General features: G+C 33.1%; 2 protein-coding genes across 3 annotated transcripts; both read left to right on the top strand.

The window, feature by feature from the left end:
- The first annotated feature begins 2,045 nt into the window (after nt 1-2,045).
- On the top strand, nt 2,046-5,614 carry MIND (septum site-determining protein (MIND)). Of its 2 annotated transcripts, none has more exons than XM_022304069.2 (2): nt 2,046-3,346; nt 5,341-5,614. In XM_022304069.2, exon 1 carries the CDS (start codon nt 2,204-2,206, stop codon nt 3,203-3,205), a length of 1,002 nt encoding a protein of 333 aa, XP_022159761.1. In that variant the 5' UTR covers nt 2,046-2,203; the 3' UTR covers nt 3,206-3,346; nt 5,341-5,614. The 2 variants fall into 2 exon arrangements, with proteins under 2 accessions (XP_022159761.1, XP_022159760.1); XM_022304068.2 differs by having other exon boundaries at nt 5,318-5,614.
- A 7,348-nt stretch (nt 5,615-12,962) lies between these two features.
- LOC111025927 (putative polygalacturonase) lies at nt 12,963-17,200 on the top strand. The gene is made up of 6 exons (XM_022303852.2): nt 12,963-13,068; nt 13,478-13,804; nt 14,583-14,703; nt 15,331-15,505; nt 16,155-16,225; nt 16,321-17,200. The coding sequence occupies exons 1-6, from the start codon at nt 13,036-13,038 to the stop codon at nt 17,025-17,027; spliced, it is 1,434 nt and encodes a 477-aa protein (XP_022159544.2). The 5' UTR covers nt 12,963-13,035; the 3' UTR covers nt 17,028-17,200.
- Nucleotides 17,201-17,261: the final 61 nt, after the last annotated feature.

Below are 17,261 nucleotides of genomic sequence, written 5' to 3'. Positions count from 1 at the left end.
ATAAATTATAAAAGTCTAAGGATTTAATTTCTATAATTAAAAGTTTAGGTATGCTTTTTTTTCATTTTGGAAAGTTGGAAGATTTGATTTTTACAATTAAGAAACATTTATTTTTGACGGGGTAAATCAGTGATGTGAAAAGGGAAGTAGTAGAGGCACACATAAAATTTAAAAGAATCGGAATAATTAGATTTTCTATACTCTCTGTGAAGACTGAGTATTTAACCAAAAGTGGGAAGGGGGCGATCCGTAGTCTACTCCTCTCCTCTCCTTCTCCTCTCCACGAAGGGAGTGTGTTTTCTCTCAGTCTACTGAGTTTTTTCAGATGGTGTTTTATCTCTGATTTGTTTCGGTTTTTTCGTAGTTTTTTGTCAATAAGTAATTAGTATGGATCAAAATATAATAAAGAATTATCTTGCTGTTGTGGAGACGATTTTCGAGGAGGATTCTTCTTCCCCACTGGTTTCTGTGATGGCGGACGGTGGCCGAGTGTCAGGAATCTCCCTGAAGGATATTGATAGTGTCATTGCGGCTAATGAAATCAAAGGCTACATTGTAATGCCTGAGTGGTTTCGTAGTCTAGGTGTTTTGAAGAGTTATCAGGCACATAATTGGAGAAGACACCTGCAATCATTTTGGATGACTCTTTATCTTTGTTGCATCTTAGTTTAAAGAACTTCCATGGTCCATGGGCAAAGAAGACAGAGCAAAAGGTGGGCGACGACGAAGGTGCGACGACAATTACCTCGAATACCGTTTTGGAATCTACGGGGCTATTAATCTTAATTGCATTAAGATCAGCGTGATTTGGGGAATTTGTCTAATCTTTCCTCGATCATGGTAGAGAATAAGACAACTTTGTAGGTAATTATCCCAACTGTGAATAGGAGAGTCATAATTGATCAGATTACTCTATTAATTAAGACTGTTGTGACTTTGGAGAAAATGTTTATTGGGTTAAAATTTGTTCACATTCCTAGTTATTCGAACAGACAAGTTGTTTTATCGACCAAGTGAGTCGTTTTTTATCATTGCTCTGTCATATGGGACAATTGATTTTCTTAGTGGATTGTGATAGTGATTAATGATCAACTCTTCTGATGTAACCTTTAGTGGTCATGTTTATTTTTAATGTATTTCTTCTTCTTCCATTTTTTTTAAATACCTATATCTAATTTAAAAAAAAAATCTAAAATTGTAACTAGTTTGTACAATTTACCTTAAATTATAACTGTCTCCTACGTGTCAATGACGGGAAGATTTTTCTAAATGATTTGATATTTACTTTGTTCAAATTACAATTCGACTTCTTGAGGTACAAATGATTTCAAGTTGTTCTTAAATTAAATTAATCATAATTATTACTTCCTCTAATGGAAGGTGACATGGTAATTAAGTAGTGACTTAATGCAAAATTTCATGTCTAATAATCATAATTACTACTTCTTCTAGAAGGAGGAGACATACAATTAAGTAGTGACGAGATGTTACTATAATTTTATGTGTAATAGGTCAAAGCTCAATGGTATATTGACATATACTTCAAACGAGGTTGAGAGTTTGATCCCTCACCTCATATATTGTACTAAAATTTTTTTTATGTATAATAGAAGAACGACATCTTTTTGCAAACTATTCCAAGTAAATTGAAAGTGTATAGCTTGTAATTTGATTACATTTATATACTATTTTGGTCACTGTAATTTTGATTTTTGTTCATTTGGTTGGATTATATATTTTTTTATACATTAATTTTGGTTCATGTAATATTAAAATGTTCATTTTCATTTATATATTTTCAATTTTTCTCATTTTAGTCAATATTTTTCAAAACGTCTATTTTAGTTCATATATTTATAAAAAGGGATCTTTCATTCTCATCTCAATCTATTTTTTTAATCATAATTTTAAAATGACATTTTATAGCGATCATATTTTAAAATTACATGAATTATACATTTAAAAATAAATGTTTTGAAATATATAAAAATGGAGTAAAATCAAAATTATATTTTCCTTCATCATTTTTGTTTGAAATCTGTTTCCCAAATTATCTCCAAAATATCTCTCATCCTTCTCGCAGAGCAAAAGTCAGAGTCACAGTCGCAGGTTCTCTTCCACTGTCTCAAAGGAAGCAATTTCCTTCATATTTGCCCTAATTTTTACTCTCCATTTTCGTCTCTCGCTCTCTTCTGTGAGGGCAATGCTAATCCTTCAACTCCTCCCCAAAATTCCCAATCCATTCTTCCACCCATCCATCGATTTCAATCCTTTTCACTCCAAAACCCTAAGATCCCCAATTCCCACCCCTAAAACCTTCTCCAAATCCTACTCTTCTACCGCCGTCAAATCCGTCCTTCAATGGAATCGGAAGCCCGAGCTCGCCGGTGACACTCCCCGCGTCGTCGTCATCACCTCCGGCAAAGGCGGCGTCGGCAAGACCACCACCACCGCTAATGTTGGCATTTCCTTGGCGCGCCTCGGCTTCTCCGTCGTCGCCATTGATGCGGACGTCGGCCTCCGCAATCTCGACCTCCTTCTAGGCCTTGAGAATCGTGTCAATTACACGGTTGTGGAGGTTCTTAATGGGGATTGCCGGCTAGACCAGGCTCTGGTGAGGGATAAGAGATGGTCCAACTTCGAATTGCTTTGTATTTCCAAGCCGAGATCCAAGTTGCCGATTGGTTTTGGTGGGAAAGCCTTGGTTTGGCTTGTGGATGCGCTGAAAGCTAGGCAAGAAGGTTGCCCGGATTTCATTATCATCGACTGTCCTGCTGGAATTGACGCCGGATTCATTACTGCCATTACGCCGGCCAATGAGGCGATTCTTGTAACTACACCGGATATCACGAGCTTGAGAGACGCCGACAGGGTGACTGGATTGCTGGAATGCGACGGAATTCGGGACATAAAGATGATGGTGAATCGGGTTAGAACAGATATGATCAAAGGGGAGGATATGATGTCTGTGCTAGACGTACAAGAGATGTTGGGATTGGCTTTATTGGGTGTAATTCCTGAGGATTCGGAGGTAATTCGCAGCACAAACAGGGGGTACCCTCTGGTCTTGAACAAGCCACCTACATTGGCGGGTTTGGCCTTTGAGCAGGCGGCTTGGAGGCTTGTGGAACAGGACAGTATGACTGCAGTGATGGTCGAGGAGGAGCCAAAGAAACGCGGCTTTTTCTCATTCTTTGGAGGCTAAGAGATCAAATTCTCTGCAGAGAAAGGTTCTCTATATCTGCTCTGATCTTAAGGGGCAATGTATAAATTGGAGTAGAGGGATTTTGGTAGTGTTAGAGGAGCTGCTGCGACTGCTACTATTTGTTCAAGAGGAGATCCTATGGTGAGTTGTTATGTATAGTTAGTATAATTCTGATTCTCTTGACTTGATTGGTAGATACCTAAACGTTAGTTTTAGACTCCTGTTTTTGTGCCTATATTTGTTAGTTGAGAAAGCTTTCACCATCTGTCTTGAGGTTGAAATTTTGTTCTTATGGTAGCTTCAATTGTTCCGAGAGCACTTCTAATGTGATGGAATGAAATCTCTTGCCTTGCTTTCTCAACAACTTTTGTGGTTTGGTCAGTTGTAGCAAATTCCAAAAGTTGGGTTTAGGGGATAAATACTTGTTTCATGTTTTTAGAAAAATAAGTCACACTGGGGGTTGGTGATCTTGTATACTTAACAGTAAAATTCTTTTGTTGTTTGGTCTAGAAGTGTTTTCTATGTATTTAGGATGCTTTTTGAATGTTTGACAAATTACTAAAATAAAATAATTAAAATAAAAAATTATGATGAAAACAATTAATTTTTTTTTAAAAAAAGAAATAAGTGAGGATAAGTGTGTAGAGAAAGATTGGATGTGTGAAAAGACTAGTAGGAGAAATGGTTTATGAAGAGAGAGTTAAGTAGTCTCGTGGAAAATCTCTGACTTTTGAGATACTTTCCAAAAAAAAAAAAAATTGCCACGCCTATTCAAGGCGAGGCACATCTGTTGCGCTGAGCGCTTGGGCGCGCTTTTTAAATCACTGACTATAGCGATACAGAAAGGGTTAAAATCCAAAAGAATAAGTCCTCATGAATAAATACAATAATCTTTGGGAACCAACGTCCAAAGAGAAGCATCAAACGGAGCAAGAGACCGGACATCTTCTCAAGACCTCTCAATCCTTCTAAAATCCTACTATTCCTCCTAAGCCAATTGTCCCACAAAATTGGGAAAGAAAAAAAAAACTAGTTGGCTGAAGGATCCGCCCTTTATCACAAATGGTGGAAATAGAATAAACTCCTACATCATAGAATTTATATACTATATCTTGAAACAACTTTAAAAAAAAACCTAAAATCGAGTATGCAAATAGACAGCTCCGAAGGATATGAACGAGCTCTTGCAAAGAATGCACCATTGCGGTCCTGACAAAAAAGACAAGTGGTCCGAAGTGTTAAAGCCCCCTCCCAAGCTAGACTTTTTAGACAAACAATTTGACCTTCTTGGGGATTTCAACCTTCCAAAGCAAGGAAAAAATGGGGGACTAGGGGAGAGAGGTCGCACAGAAGACGAAAAAGATTCCCAAGAAAACCCTGCAAAAGAATTGAGCCCTGGTAAGGAATATCTTGTCTCCAGATAAAACGGGAAAGAAATTCTCTAGGAAGACAAGTCGAAAGCATAGAATGGAATCTCTCAGAGAAAAAATGGTATATGCGGAGGGAAGGCAGTGCACATAACCATTGTTTTGACATTGTGAGTTAGATTTAACTTTATTAAATATAACAATAAACTTGAATATCAGATGGTTCTTGTTCATGAGATTTATGGTCAGGTGTGGGTATTTTTATGATTGAGCTAAATCATTATTGTAGGTGCTGGCTTTTGAGCCATGTTGAGTTTGTATGATATGGCTGCTAGATTAGAGTTCTTTTTTACTGCTTCAATTCGTGGCTAGGTTAGATGTTTTTTACTAGATTAAGGTCTTTTTGTGGTTAAATTTTGGGTGTCTCGATGGTTGGATTTTAGTTGGCTTTTGTATCAATGTTCTAGTTTGGGTTTTAGGAAAGTATTTATTTTCACTGTAGTGAAATCCAAGCGTCATATAGATGGAGTTGAAACTGCTTATTTAACTAAAGTACAAAGATAAAAATTGGGTTTTTCCCACTAATTTAGGGAAAATAGTTATAGCATTTTCATTAAGGAAAAAAAGAAAAAGAAAAAGAAAAGGGAAGTACAGCAAGGAAGTTGGATACTACAATTATGAGAGTAATGGACTGAAATTCTTTTAATGACTTTATATTTTCTCATTAGGTCTTTTGTTTGAATAGGTATAAACTCTTTTGAACTGCAGATGGGGGAGATGATGCAAATAGGGAAGTTTGTTAGATTTTTAGAGTTCAAGTGAGCCTGCCAATGCTTTTGCTCAATTAATACGCACATCAAAGTTCTTGGCTGAAACTTGTTCTGATTCAGGACATTGCACATGCTATGCTATAATTTTGACATATTCTCTTTGGTTCTTTGGGGCCTTCCTTTTGCTCGTATTTTGTTTTAGGAGTATTCATAGGTTAAGCTTAAAAAGATATATACATAACTTGATTTCATTCAATTGTCTGATTAAAGAACTCTGGTCTCTAGTTGAGTGATCATTTTACCTGATCTAATCTAATTAACAGTGTCTTTACTTCTAAAAAAGAAATCAGTTTTGTGAAATTGCATTTGCTACCAACGATTATGTGCATGTCGTCACCTAACATCCATGTTATTAGGTGGTGCATTTTTGTTTTTTAGAGTTCAACAACATGTGTGGTGGAGATTTGGACTTTCGAAGATGTATGGATTAACTAATTTAGATATGCTCAGGTTGACTATTAGGTAGTGCTTATGATTAGACGTTCAAGCATGATTATTGATTATTGTATAAACATAAATAAGGTAGCAATTTACCATTAAAGTATAATTGAAGGGTGCGATTTATCATTAAATCATTAGTTTTGGTAGTGGTTTATATAAATCATGGTTTAGGCTTCAATTCAACTATCCTATTTTAGTTCTTACTTTGAAAACCACTCTACTTATGTAATTTTTATAAAGGCTAAAAATATGTTTTAGACCATAATGTTAGTGTGTTTTTTCAATTTGGTCGCTTATGTTTTAGCATTTCTCTTAAAATTGGCTAGAGATGAACTTACATGAGACATGATACTGGATGAATTAATTGACAAAATTTAGAGGAAGAAGGTAATCTAGAAGAAGAAATTTTCTAATAAATTGGTAGAAATTTCAACTTTTATTATTTTGGTAACATTTCTAAAAAATGAACAAGGCATAACAAATTTATGAAAGATATATAAAATACCCAAAAATAAACATACATGGCCTTTTTCTTTTTCTTTGAAACAGTATGTACATGGTTTAGAAGATGATAAAACAATAAAAATAAAATTTATGTACGCAATTTATTTTTAAAATAACATAAAAGGCCCCGTTTAAAATAAATGTACATGGACCAAAAAAAGGTGAACAATAAAAGAGCAAAATTTGCCAACTTAAGTTTAGTTCAACTTGTTAAAGCACGTATGTCCAATTAAAAGATCGTATAGTTGACCTTCCATGCTCACATGTTGTATTCAAACGAAAAATAATAATAAAAGAGTAAACTTTAGGTTTAAGTACTATTTTGATTCATGTACTTTTAGTTTTGGTTCATTTTGGTTTTTATATTTTTAAATTTTGTTTATTTTAGTTTTCCTACTCTCAAAACGTCTATTTTGATCTCTATATTTTTAAGAAATAACCATTTTGGACCCCAATCTGCAAAATTAACACAAATTTTATAAATAATGAAAACTATTTTACACAAATTTATGGCTACGTTTCAAGAAATTTAGTAATTAAAGTATCATGATAAATTATGATCGAAATAAATGATAATCAATGATGGACCAAAATGGTCACTTCTTAAAAGTACGATGGACCAAATAAATGTTTGAAAAGTACAAGAATTAAAATTAACAAAAGCATGAAAGTAGCTTTAAGATGTCATGTTTTTTTTTAGTACAACATGTGGGGGTGGAGAATTGATCTTACAACCTTTTGGTTGGAGATATATGTCAATTACGTTGAATTGTGCAACTCTCATGTTTCCTTAAGCCCCCTTAAAAATAAATGTTTGAAAAGTACAAGGATTAAAATTAACAAAAGCATGAAAGTAGCTTTAAGATGTCATGTTTTTTTTAGTACAACATGTGGGGGTGGAGAATTGATCTTACAACCTTTTGGTTGGAGATATATGTCAATTACGTTGAATCGTGCAACTCTCATGTTTCCTTAAGCCCCCTTAAACTAAATTTGATAGGTTGACTCGGAAAGAAAATTTTAATCTATGAAAATGCATCCAAATGTCCTCAAACTCATATTTCTATATTTGTCTTCAAGCTCATTTAATTAGCACATGATTGTTACTTAAGGAGATTTAAAGCAAACAATAAGGTTACAACTAACCTAAGTTCCAACCTGAGCTTAGATCAATTAGTTAAGAGACCTATTTTGACTAAAAGATCATGCAATTACTTTGTCATAAGTTTTCTAATTAATAGAATAAAAACAAGCTAGTTTTATCCAATCCAAACTATTTTTATCGGATCTCGACCAACCAATTTAATTTAAGCTTGTTACGAAATTAGTGTTAATGTTTATCCCCTCCTTTGCCTTGATTCACCTCCCCGAGCGATTTCAATCCAACAGATCAAGTTTTCTTATATCGTTCTCGGTTATGATCAATCGACTTTTCCATGAAATATTCCATGATCCATTTCGACTCAAAGCTAAGGTCTTCCATAACTTGCACGATTGATACAATATCTATTAGAAAGATTAAGCCAAAAAGATTGGAAAAAATAAAAAATAAAAAAAGACTTGATAGAGGTTTAGTGAAACCCACAATGATTGCATCAACAAAAAACATTACAGAAACATTGCAAAATGGATCAACTTGGTCTCCCCTCTGTCATTGTCCATGCTTGCTTTTCGTGTAGATTAAGGATAAGTTCTTATTTTAGAAATTAAATTAAAACATGGTTTGCATCACACATCTTCACATGTTTATCTGTCTCTAAAACCATTTGTTGTCGTTCTTAGGCTTAAATACATTTTTAGTGCCAAGATTTAAAATAATAGTTAAATGGTTGCTTATATTTAGTCCGGAAGTTTAAAAAGTTTCAATTACGTTAATGAGCTTTCAATTTTGTGTTTAGTAGGTCTAAATTGTTAATTTTGCAATTTCAAACATAGTAGTTGTAAATAAGTGCATCTGGATTTTCACGACACCAACAAACATATGTAGAAGTTTAAGCGACGCAACATCACTAGAAGTTAACATTTAGTGATGTTGTTTAAGGCATTGTTGATTGTTTACTGTTAGTGACGTTTTTGCTCTGCATCACTAAAGAAACGTCTGCTAATTAAAGGCCCAATTTTTTGAAGTGTCGCAAACTGAAAACCTAATTTTATAAGTACAGAGAATCTGACTCATTAGCTCGCTTGCACACACGAAATTTATAGCCCATCTGGCATGCTTTAATTGTTATGCCACGCCACATGATGTCTAATTAATATGATCCACGTGTGATGTGCATTAAATCTAATAGAGTTCAACAAATATCTATTAGTTGAAAATTGAGAAATATAATTGAAAACCTTCCAGTTCAAGAGTAAATAAACACAATACTAAAAGTTTAAAAATCAATTCCAGTGAGAAATATTGTAAAATCTTTGGGCTTCTAAGTAAAGAGGGATAGAAAAATGTTTTGAGAAATTTCTGCAAATTTATGAAAAAGCTCATAAATGCAATCTTAAATAAAACAAATGTCAAATTCAATTGTTTTTAAAAAGAAAATTTATGAATTAAGGATTTATGCTATAAAAGAGTCATTAGTTTCTAATAAATTCGTAAAATGTACTATAAAAAAATCATAAAATGTGCTACTTGTTTGGGCTTCACCTCGTGTGATGAATTGAATATTTCTCTTTATCACCATTCAATTGAATTTGATTATTCAATCTGACAATATCTCAAGGTAGATAAGACATTTACTACACATACCACAAGTTGATAGTTGATCCGATAACGGGTGAACTAAAGAAAAATTTAAATTAAATAATGACTTGGGAGAGAGAAAATATATAATTTGCAAAAGGGTTTTCTTGTAGGCATAAGATAGGACCCACGTCATGACTCACATATAAAGATTGTCTCCTTCTAGTTTATAAAAAAGGCTTTAAGATATCTAAAGAAAACAGTTAGATTTTATTATTATTATTATTATTATTTTTTTTTTTTTTGAGATCTAAAGAAAACAGTTGGATTGGAGTTTATATAAATCAAAGTGGAGTAAACTATCGCCTAATTATACAGATAATGTTACTCAAAAAAAAAATACAGATAATGAATATATAAAAGACGTAACTAGTATTAAATTTATACTTGAATTGTAAGCTTTTATCTCCTAGACGTTGAATAACCATTTTGTTTTTTATTTTTCACTTTTAAAAAAGGGAGCATGTTTTAATTCTCTGTTTTCTTTTTTATTTTTTTTATTCTAAATAAATTATATATATATATATATAAAAAAAAAGAGTTTTGAAAATGGATGTTTGCTTTTTTTTGGGGAGGTTGTCTTTCATTAGTCTAGATCCACATTGTTGGGGGTAAAAATATGACATACCATATAGTAAGATATGATCAAGTTACCGTTGAGCTCCTAAACTCACCTATGGCCGAGCTCCTAAACTCACCTCTGACTGAGCTTGAGCTACTAAGTTCATCCATAGCCGATCTCAATCATTGCCAACCTATGACCGACATCTAACCACCTTGTCGTAACGGCCATAACGGACGTGTTCTTTCACTCCGCCTATAAAATGATCTTCATTCTTCTTACTCAGGTATGCAATTCTACCACAAGAATGACCTATTTAACTCGCGCCTATACTGACTTAAACGTCGGAGTGTTTACTTTCTTTTTGCAAGTCCTACCTTGCACGAGCTCGCACCTCGTTAGCTCGGTTAGTTGCCACGTGGGCGACCTCGACAACTCGATAAAATTTTGCATCAACATACGTCTATGAATTGAAAGGTTTGAGATCAAACTCTACGATAAACTTTTAGAATCAGTTGGTTCAATTTTTTTTTCTCCTGCATAATTTTTTTTCCTTGACATATTTCTCTCTAATAACGTAGGAGGAATCAACCAATTCGTTGTTGGGCTGGTCACCGAGGTGGGCTGCTCCGAGACATGTGGTGCCTCGACACCTAGTCGGCCTCGGTTGGTCCGCCGGCGACGGAGCGTTGGAGTAACATCTCCTTAGATTCTCCGGCGCGCTTGGTCCGCTGCTGGATTTTGACCATCTTTAAACATTCCCATTGTCTGTGGGCTTGTTTGCAGTTAATAGTTATCTTTCTAATCTTTTTTTTTTTTTTCAAAAAATAACTTTTCTTTTATCTTTTTAATCTATTTTTTTTCAAAGAAATATTTCTCCAAGTATCTAATTTTCTTTTTCTTGTTTTTTTCACTATAATTTCTATTGTTATTTATTTAATTTTTATAACAAATATATTTCATACCTTTTTTTGTCTAAATTTTTTCTATTATAATTTTCCCTTTTTTCTCAACATGTCTTTTGCTCTCTCTAATTTTTTTCAACTTTTCTCTCATTAAATTTTTGTTTCTAACTTTTCTTTCCTTTATTTTTTTTCTTTCATTTCTCATAAATTTATCTTTAAAAATTTATTTTTACCTTTCTAAGCTTTTATTTTCATATCTACGGAAATGACAAAAATTCTTAAAGATCTGGTCTAATGAAGAATCACTAGAAAACGTATTTAGGAAATTTAAATCTACCAAAGAGACAAAGTTTATTGTTATATCTTCATGTGCTTGTCAGGAGAATTATGGTCGAAAAAGAGTGATGGAAAAATAATCTTAATTATATTTCCAACCCAAAGCAAAGTATTATCCATTCTCGTAGCTTTACCATCAATATCTCAAAGAATCTTGTAATTTACATAATTGTACAAGTTTGGTTTTTTTCTTTTTCTTTTTTTCTTTTTTTAACTCAACGCCTTTTTGTTTGAGAATTAATTCCTTAACTAGTTAATCCATGCTCAAGTTGGTACTGTATAAATTAGTTGTATAAGTGAATTTTGACGTTGATTGGGTTGGTTTTTATATTATTGAAACCATAGGTTGGTTGAGGTATATATTAGATGCACAAATATAATGTTTCAAAATAATAACAATGACCAAAGTAAGTTGTTTTTTAAAAGTTTAAAAATTAAATAGACATTTGAGAGTTCAAGGACCAAATGATTAACTTTTTAAGGTTCATTACCGGACAAAATAAAAATTTTAAAAATTAAAAAGTTAAATGGAATAAGCTTAAAAATTCAAGAGTAAAATAGAATTTATGCCTCAAAGTAAAACTAAATAAGTTCTTAATCAAACAAAAATTTTATATTCATTAAAGGAGAGAACCACCTAACAAAAATAGTTCAAACTCTGATTAATAGCATATTTGAGTAATGTTTTTGTTTCTATGTTAGTTTCTTGTTACTATATTTGTAATAAATAAATAACATAACTTTATCCATTGGTGTAACTACTTCTCGTTGTATTAAAAAAAAATAACTACTTCTTGTTCTTTATTATTTTATTGAAAAAAAAAACCGAAACATTCTCTAAAATTTATAATTTCTACCAAATCTTGAAAACATTTATTAAGGAGTAAAAATAATTATCAAATACTTATGTTTCTCAAAAACTAAAAATAAGAAATAAAAAAGGAAATTCTACTTGAGCCAACAGAACATAACTCAATAGTTAATACAATGTTGATGGTTAATTGGAGGTTTAATATCTCATCCTCATATTTGTTGTACTGAGAAAAAATTACTACTTTTAACGATAAAATTTTTTCAGCCCATATTATAGTGAGGCCATATCCGACAATAATTTTCATATTTAAAATTTAAACACATTTTAAAAGAAATATCTTGTTTTAAATTTTATTTTTGTCCATGCATTTTTATTTTTATATATTTAGGACAATATACTTTTAAAACGTCAATATTTCTATACACATCGCAAAAACTCTTTAATACAAACCTACGACAATATTTCAAGAAGATTGTGATTGAAAAAAAAATAAAAAAATAATGTATATATGAAAATAATTACTTTCTAAAATAATATAGATTAAAATAGACCTTCTAAAAATACAAAAATCTAAATAAAAAAAGGTAAAAGTAATACATGATCCATATGAACATCACTTAGTAGATAAGACATCACCTATTATCATTTCAAAGATCATAGTTGGATCCCACCCACAATGGTTAATTGCCAAACTTTTCCAAAAAATAAAACTTAAACTAAAAACTAAAAAAGCTTTAAAAAAAAACTAAAATACACGAACGAATATAGGATTTAAACCAAATTTGTTAATAACAAAAAAACAAGAATCAAATAATTTTTTCTAAAAAAAAGAAAGGTCCAACAAAATTTTCAAAACAATAAATGAGAATTGGTAAATTGAAGTATACTTGCCATATTTGAGAATATCCAAGCAATATTCAACCCCATAAGCTAAATTTAATCATAAAATTTATCCAATTAATCATCAATCAAAAAAATAAAGATATATATCCATTAATCATAATCATAATATATGTATTAAAAAAAAAAGATGCGAAATCAAAACCCCCTCTACGGCCTCCACCCTGTTCTTTCCTTATAAGGTATTTATTTAATTATGATTTTTTTTATTATTATTATTTTGCAAAGGTAATATTTTAATGAGTTTTCCTTAGACGTTATATTTACGACCGTTTTACTCTTACATTCTTATGTAAATTCAACGTTTCCATATATATATATATATTTTTTTTTCTTTATTATTTTATTAATTTTTATTTACATTTTTAGTTCGAAATTTCTCCTATAAATTCTTGGTTCTCTCGAATCTCAAAAATCAGAAACTCAAAAAAATGGATCTTCCTCGAAAACCCACACAAGCCCATGTAATTTGTTCTCTCTCTCCTCTCTCTAAATTTCATATGTTTTTTTTTTTTAGTAGTTGTTTTGTTTTCTTTTTTCCCACTAATTTTTCATATGAGTTCATAAAATTGTTGGCTGGTTTTGGTTCTGACGAACCCCAAATGGTTTTCTGAGGAAATTTTTTGTAGATCGTTCATTTTCTCGGGAAAATTCAAAAACCAACGCAACTGATACAAAGACGGATTCATGAACCCAACAACCGTTTTTTTCCTAATCTGATTAATTTTGTTTCTGATTTTGTTATTGGGAAAAACCCACCAGTTTTCTCGGGAAGCAAACAGAAACAGAGCAAGTTTCATTTAAACCCATTAAATTTTCCGAGAAACAAACAGAAAATTAAAATAGAATCAATTAATGTTGTTTTTTGGGCAGGTTTCGGCGGCCGTCATTCTATTGGCATTGGTGAGTTTAGCAACCGTCGATGGCAGAAAACCGTGTCCAAATTCTAACTGCGAGGAGTTTCCGGCGATTAATTGCCGGAAGTACTCGGCGGTGCTGACGGAGTTCGGCGCCGTCGGCGACGGAGTTACTTCAAATACGCACGCGTTCCGGCAAGCGATCGAGCATCTGAAGCCGCTGGCGGCGGCCGGCGGCGCTCAGCTGTTTGTTCCGGCGGGGAAATGGCTCACCGGAAGCTTTAATCTCACCAGCCATTTCACTCTCTTCCTCCATAAGGATGCTCAAATTCTAGCTTCTCAGGTTTCCCCTTCATCTTTATATATATTGAAATGGAAATATTTATATATTTTTAAGTCATTTTAATTTCACCTTTTTTAATTTGTCACAAGATATCGATTTTTTTACCCATTATTCAAAATTTCGTGAACTAAAAAAGAGGTAAAACAGTTCAAAACGAATCACATGGATATCCACTTCATTATTTTGGAAATTTTTTATTTAGTATCACCTAAAAAAAATAAAAGTGGGAAAAAAATAGCACATGGATACCCTTATTCCTTTGGTGTAATTAAAGAATAAAAAGAGGATAAAGAAAAGTACATGGAATGAAGTTTGAAATGTTTTAATAGTATGAACTAAAAAGGGTGATTTGGAAAGAATTAAAAAGTTGGAGGGTGTATTTGAGAATTTGTAATAAATTTGTTGCATAATGAAATATTAATTTGTAGTCTTCGGTTTGATGTGGGGGTTTTTTTTGGGTATTATATATTTCGAAGTGATTTCATGTTATTAGGCTATCTCTTTTTTAATTAGGTAGAAGTGCTTAAAAAGTGACATTAATTATTTTTCTGAAATGGAAATAAATGTTTATTTAGTGAGTGATATATTAAATATGGTGAGGTAGATATTGACTTCATTGATAGAGTCAAAATTAGTTCAATTTGGAAGAGAGAGAAAAAAAGTGCGTTTGGAATTTTAATTCTGATTTATTCCGACCCGACCCGACCCAATGGGGTACTGATCGACTGCGGGCGAGAGTATTGAGAACTGATTGGAATTGGAAAATCGGACGGTGCAGGATGAATCAGAATGGCCACTCGTGGCAATTCTTCCTTCTTATGGAAGGGGAAGAGACGCGCCTGGTGGACGCTTCAGCAGTCTCATTTATGGAACCAATCTCACCGATGTTGTCATCACAGGTGATTACTTCTCTCTATTTTTCTTTTTCTATTTCTCTAAATTTAAAAATTCGTTCACCAAACCATTTTTTACGACCTAACTTGTGAAAATTAAAAAACAAAAAATGGCAGTTTTCAAAAAGAGTTTTTTTTTTCTTTTTATTTTTAAAGTTTGACTAGAACTAATGTATAGCATGCAAACTTAATCTTAAAATTTTGAAAATTAGAAACTTTGTGAATTTGTTGACCTCCTCCTCCTTCTTCTTCTTCTTTTTTTTTTTTTACTTGGTTGGATAATTACTTCATGATTGATTTTAGGTTTAAAAATTTATGCATTTTTTTCGCAATTTTAAAATAAACAAAAAAGAAGTAAATAAATATATATTTTAAAAGCATAAAACCAAGCCTTGGTTGTGTTAAATACCTTGAAATGTTATGCATTCGTTTGTTTTATTATATAGTTTTTAAAAATATTTTCAAAATCTAAATAAAAAAATTCAAATGCAAAAAATAACCAATAAAATCGTAAAAAAACATGTAAAAAATTTTAAAATTTTGAAGCTAAAAATGAAATGGCAATTGATAATGAAATTTATAAAAGAGGTAAAAAAAGTGGGTCCCACTCATTGTATCGGTGACGTGGTGTAGGGAACAACGGGACGATTGACGGGCAGGGATCTTATTGGTGGGATAAATTCCACAAAAACGAGCTCAACGTAACCCGGCCGTACCTGATCGAGATCATGTACTCCGATCAGATCCAGATCTCTAATCTCACGTTGGTCAACTCTCCTTCTTGGTTCGTCCATCCGATCTACAGCAGGTTTGACTTTTTACCTTCATCGCACGGCTCCTATTCCTTCCCATTTATTTATTTTATTTTATTTTATCATGTTCTGTTCATTACATTGTTTCCAGCTCTATACTCTCACATCATTAATCTTGTTTCAATAAGATCTCATCAGTTTATTTAAAAGTAGAATACTAAAATTTTGAAAAATAGTACTCTTTTTTAATTTTTTTTAATTCATTTTGATCTATTTCGTTCAATTTTGTTGGTTCAAAGGGTTTGGTCAATTTCTAAGTTTGGATTGAGGTTATAGGTTCAAAATCCAGATTAGTTTTTTTCTTTACCAACACTAATACTTTTGAAAATAAATTTGTAATTAACATTAACTATTTTTTTAAAGAACTAATTTGAGGTATACAAAAATGAAAAATATGATACTTTTTTTATGGTATTTGGTATGAAATAAACACAATGTAATGTAAAATATTTAGGTCCTGCCTTTAATAAGTGCTGACTATATATTATGTTCAAAATTTCAATAGTGAATTTTCCTATCCTATATTCTAAAAAAAAATTGTAAAATTAATATTGATTTTATGCAAGTGTAATTTCTTAAGAAAAAGAGTAAAAAGAAAATGTGTTTTTTTTTTAATGAATTAATTTTGTGGTGGTGAAAATGCAGTAATGTGATAATTCAAGGGCTCACAATTCTGGCTCCAATCGACTCTCCCAACACGGACGGAATAGACCCAGGTTCATTCAATTTCCAAAATTATGGCTTAGGGTTAAGGTTTGTTTTTTCTTCTTCTTCCTCAATCCTCATCCCTAATTTCTCGATCCAATTCCAGATTCCTGCACCAACACACGAATCGAGGACTGCTTCATCGTCTCCGGCGACGACTGCATCGCCGTCAAGAGCGGATGGGACCAATACGGGATCCGATTCGGGATGCCGACCGAGCACCTCCTCATCCGCCGCCTCACCTGCATCTCCCCTGACAGCGCCGGAATCGCCCTCGGCAGCGAAATGTCCGGTGGAATCCGCGACGTCAGGATCGAGGACGTCACCGCCATCAACACTCAGTCCGCCGTCCGGATCAAGACCGCGCGTGGCAGAGGCGGATTCGTCAAGGACATTTTCGTCCGCCGGATGTTCCTCTCCACCATGAAGTACGTCTTCTGGATGACCGGAGACTACAAATCGCATCCGGATCCCGAGTTCGACCCGGCCGCCATTCCCGAGATTAAGAACATCAATTACAGAGACGTGGTGGCGGAGAACGTGACGTACGCCGCCAGATTGGAGGGCATCTCCGGAGATCCCTTCACCGACATCTGTGTTACCAACGTCACCATCGGCCTCACCAAGAAGCCGAAGAAGTTGCAGTGGAACTGTACGAATGTTGAGGGATTCAGTAGCGGTGTGGTGCCGCCGCCGTGCGCTCCGCTTGCCAAGCCGGCGGAAGGCGTCGGCTGTGCTTTCCCGACAGATCGGCTGCCGATCGAGGAGTTTCCGTTGAAGACCTGCAGTATTTCAACTTGTTCGTTCCCGTGAACAAGTGTTTGTACTTTCGAGCTTGGATTTTTATTTTAATTTCTAATAAAATGGGATTTGTATGTGGAGTTTTTTTTTTTTTGAAATCTACCAAAGTGATAAATGTGATGTGTATGTGGAGCTGGAAAATCTTTTTCTAATACTAAAAAAAACGTGAAGTTTCTTTTTCGTTATATTCCTTCTTTTGCAAATGAAATCTAAATTACACGCAAAGATAAACCATTATAAATTAAC

Source organism: Momordica charantia (genome assembly GCF_013281855.1).
Source record: "Momordica charantia cultivar OHB3-1 chromosome 6 unlocalized genomic scaffold, Mcharantia_2.0 BLBB01000006.1, whole genome shotgun sequence".
Taxonomy (NCBI): domain Eukaryota; kingdom Viridiplantae; phylum Streptophyta; class Magnoliopsida; order Cucurbitales; family Cucurbitaceae; genus Momordica; species Momordica charantia.
Note: the sequence above shows the minus strand (reverse complement) of the source record. Positions and strands in the feature narration are given on the sequence as shown.

What these genes read in the sequence shown, in the direction of transcription:
- MIND (XM_022304069.2), top strand. Translation starts at nt 2,204, where the DNA reads ATGCTAATCCTTCAACTCCTCCCCAAAATTCCCAATCCATTCTTCCAC.
- LOC111025927 (XM_022303852.2), top strand. Translation starts at nt 13,036, where the DNA reads ATGGATCTTCCTCGAAAACCCACACAAGCCCAT. An exon ending in GAAAACCCACACAAGCCCAT is followed by an intron (nt 13,069 to 13,477) that starts GTAATTTGTTCT and finishes TTTTTTGGGCAG; the next exon opens with GTTTCGGCGGCCGTCATTCT. An exon ending in GTCCATCCGATCTACAGCAG is followed by an intron (nt 15,506 to 16,154) that starts GTTTGACTTTTT and finishes GTGAAAATGCAG; the next exon opens with TAATGTGATAATTCAAGGGC.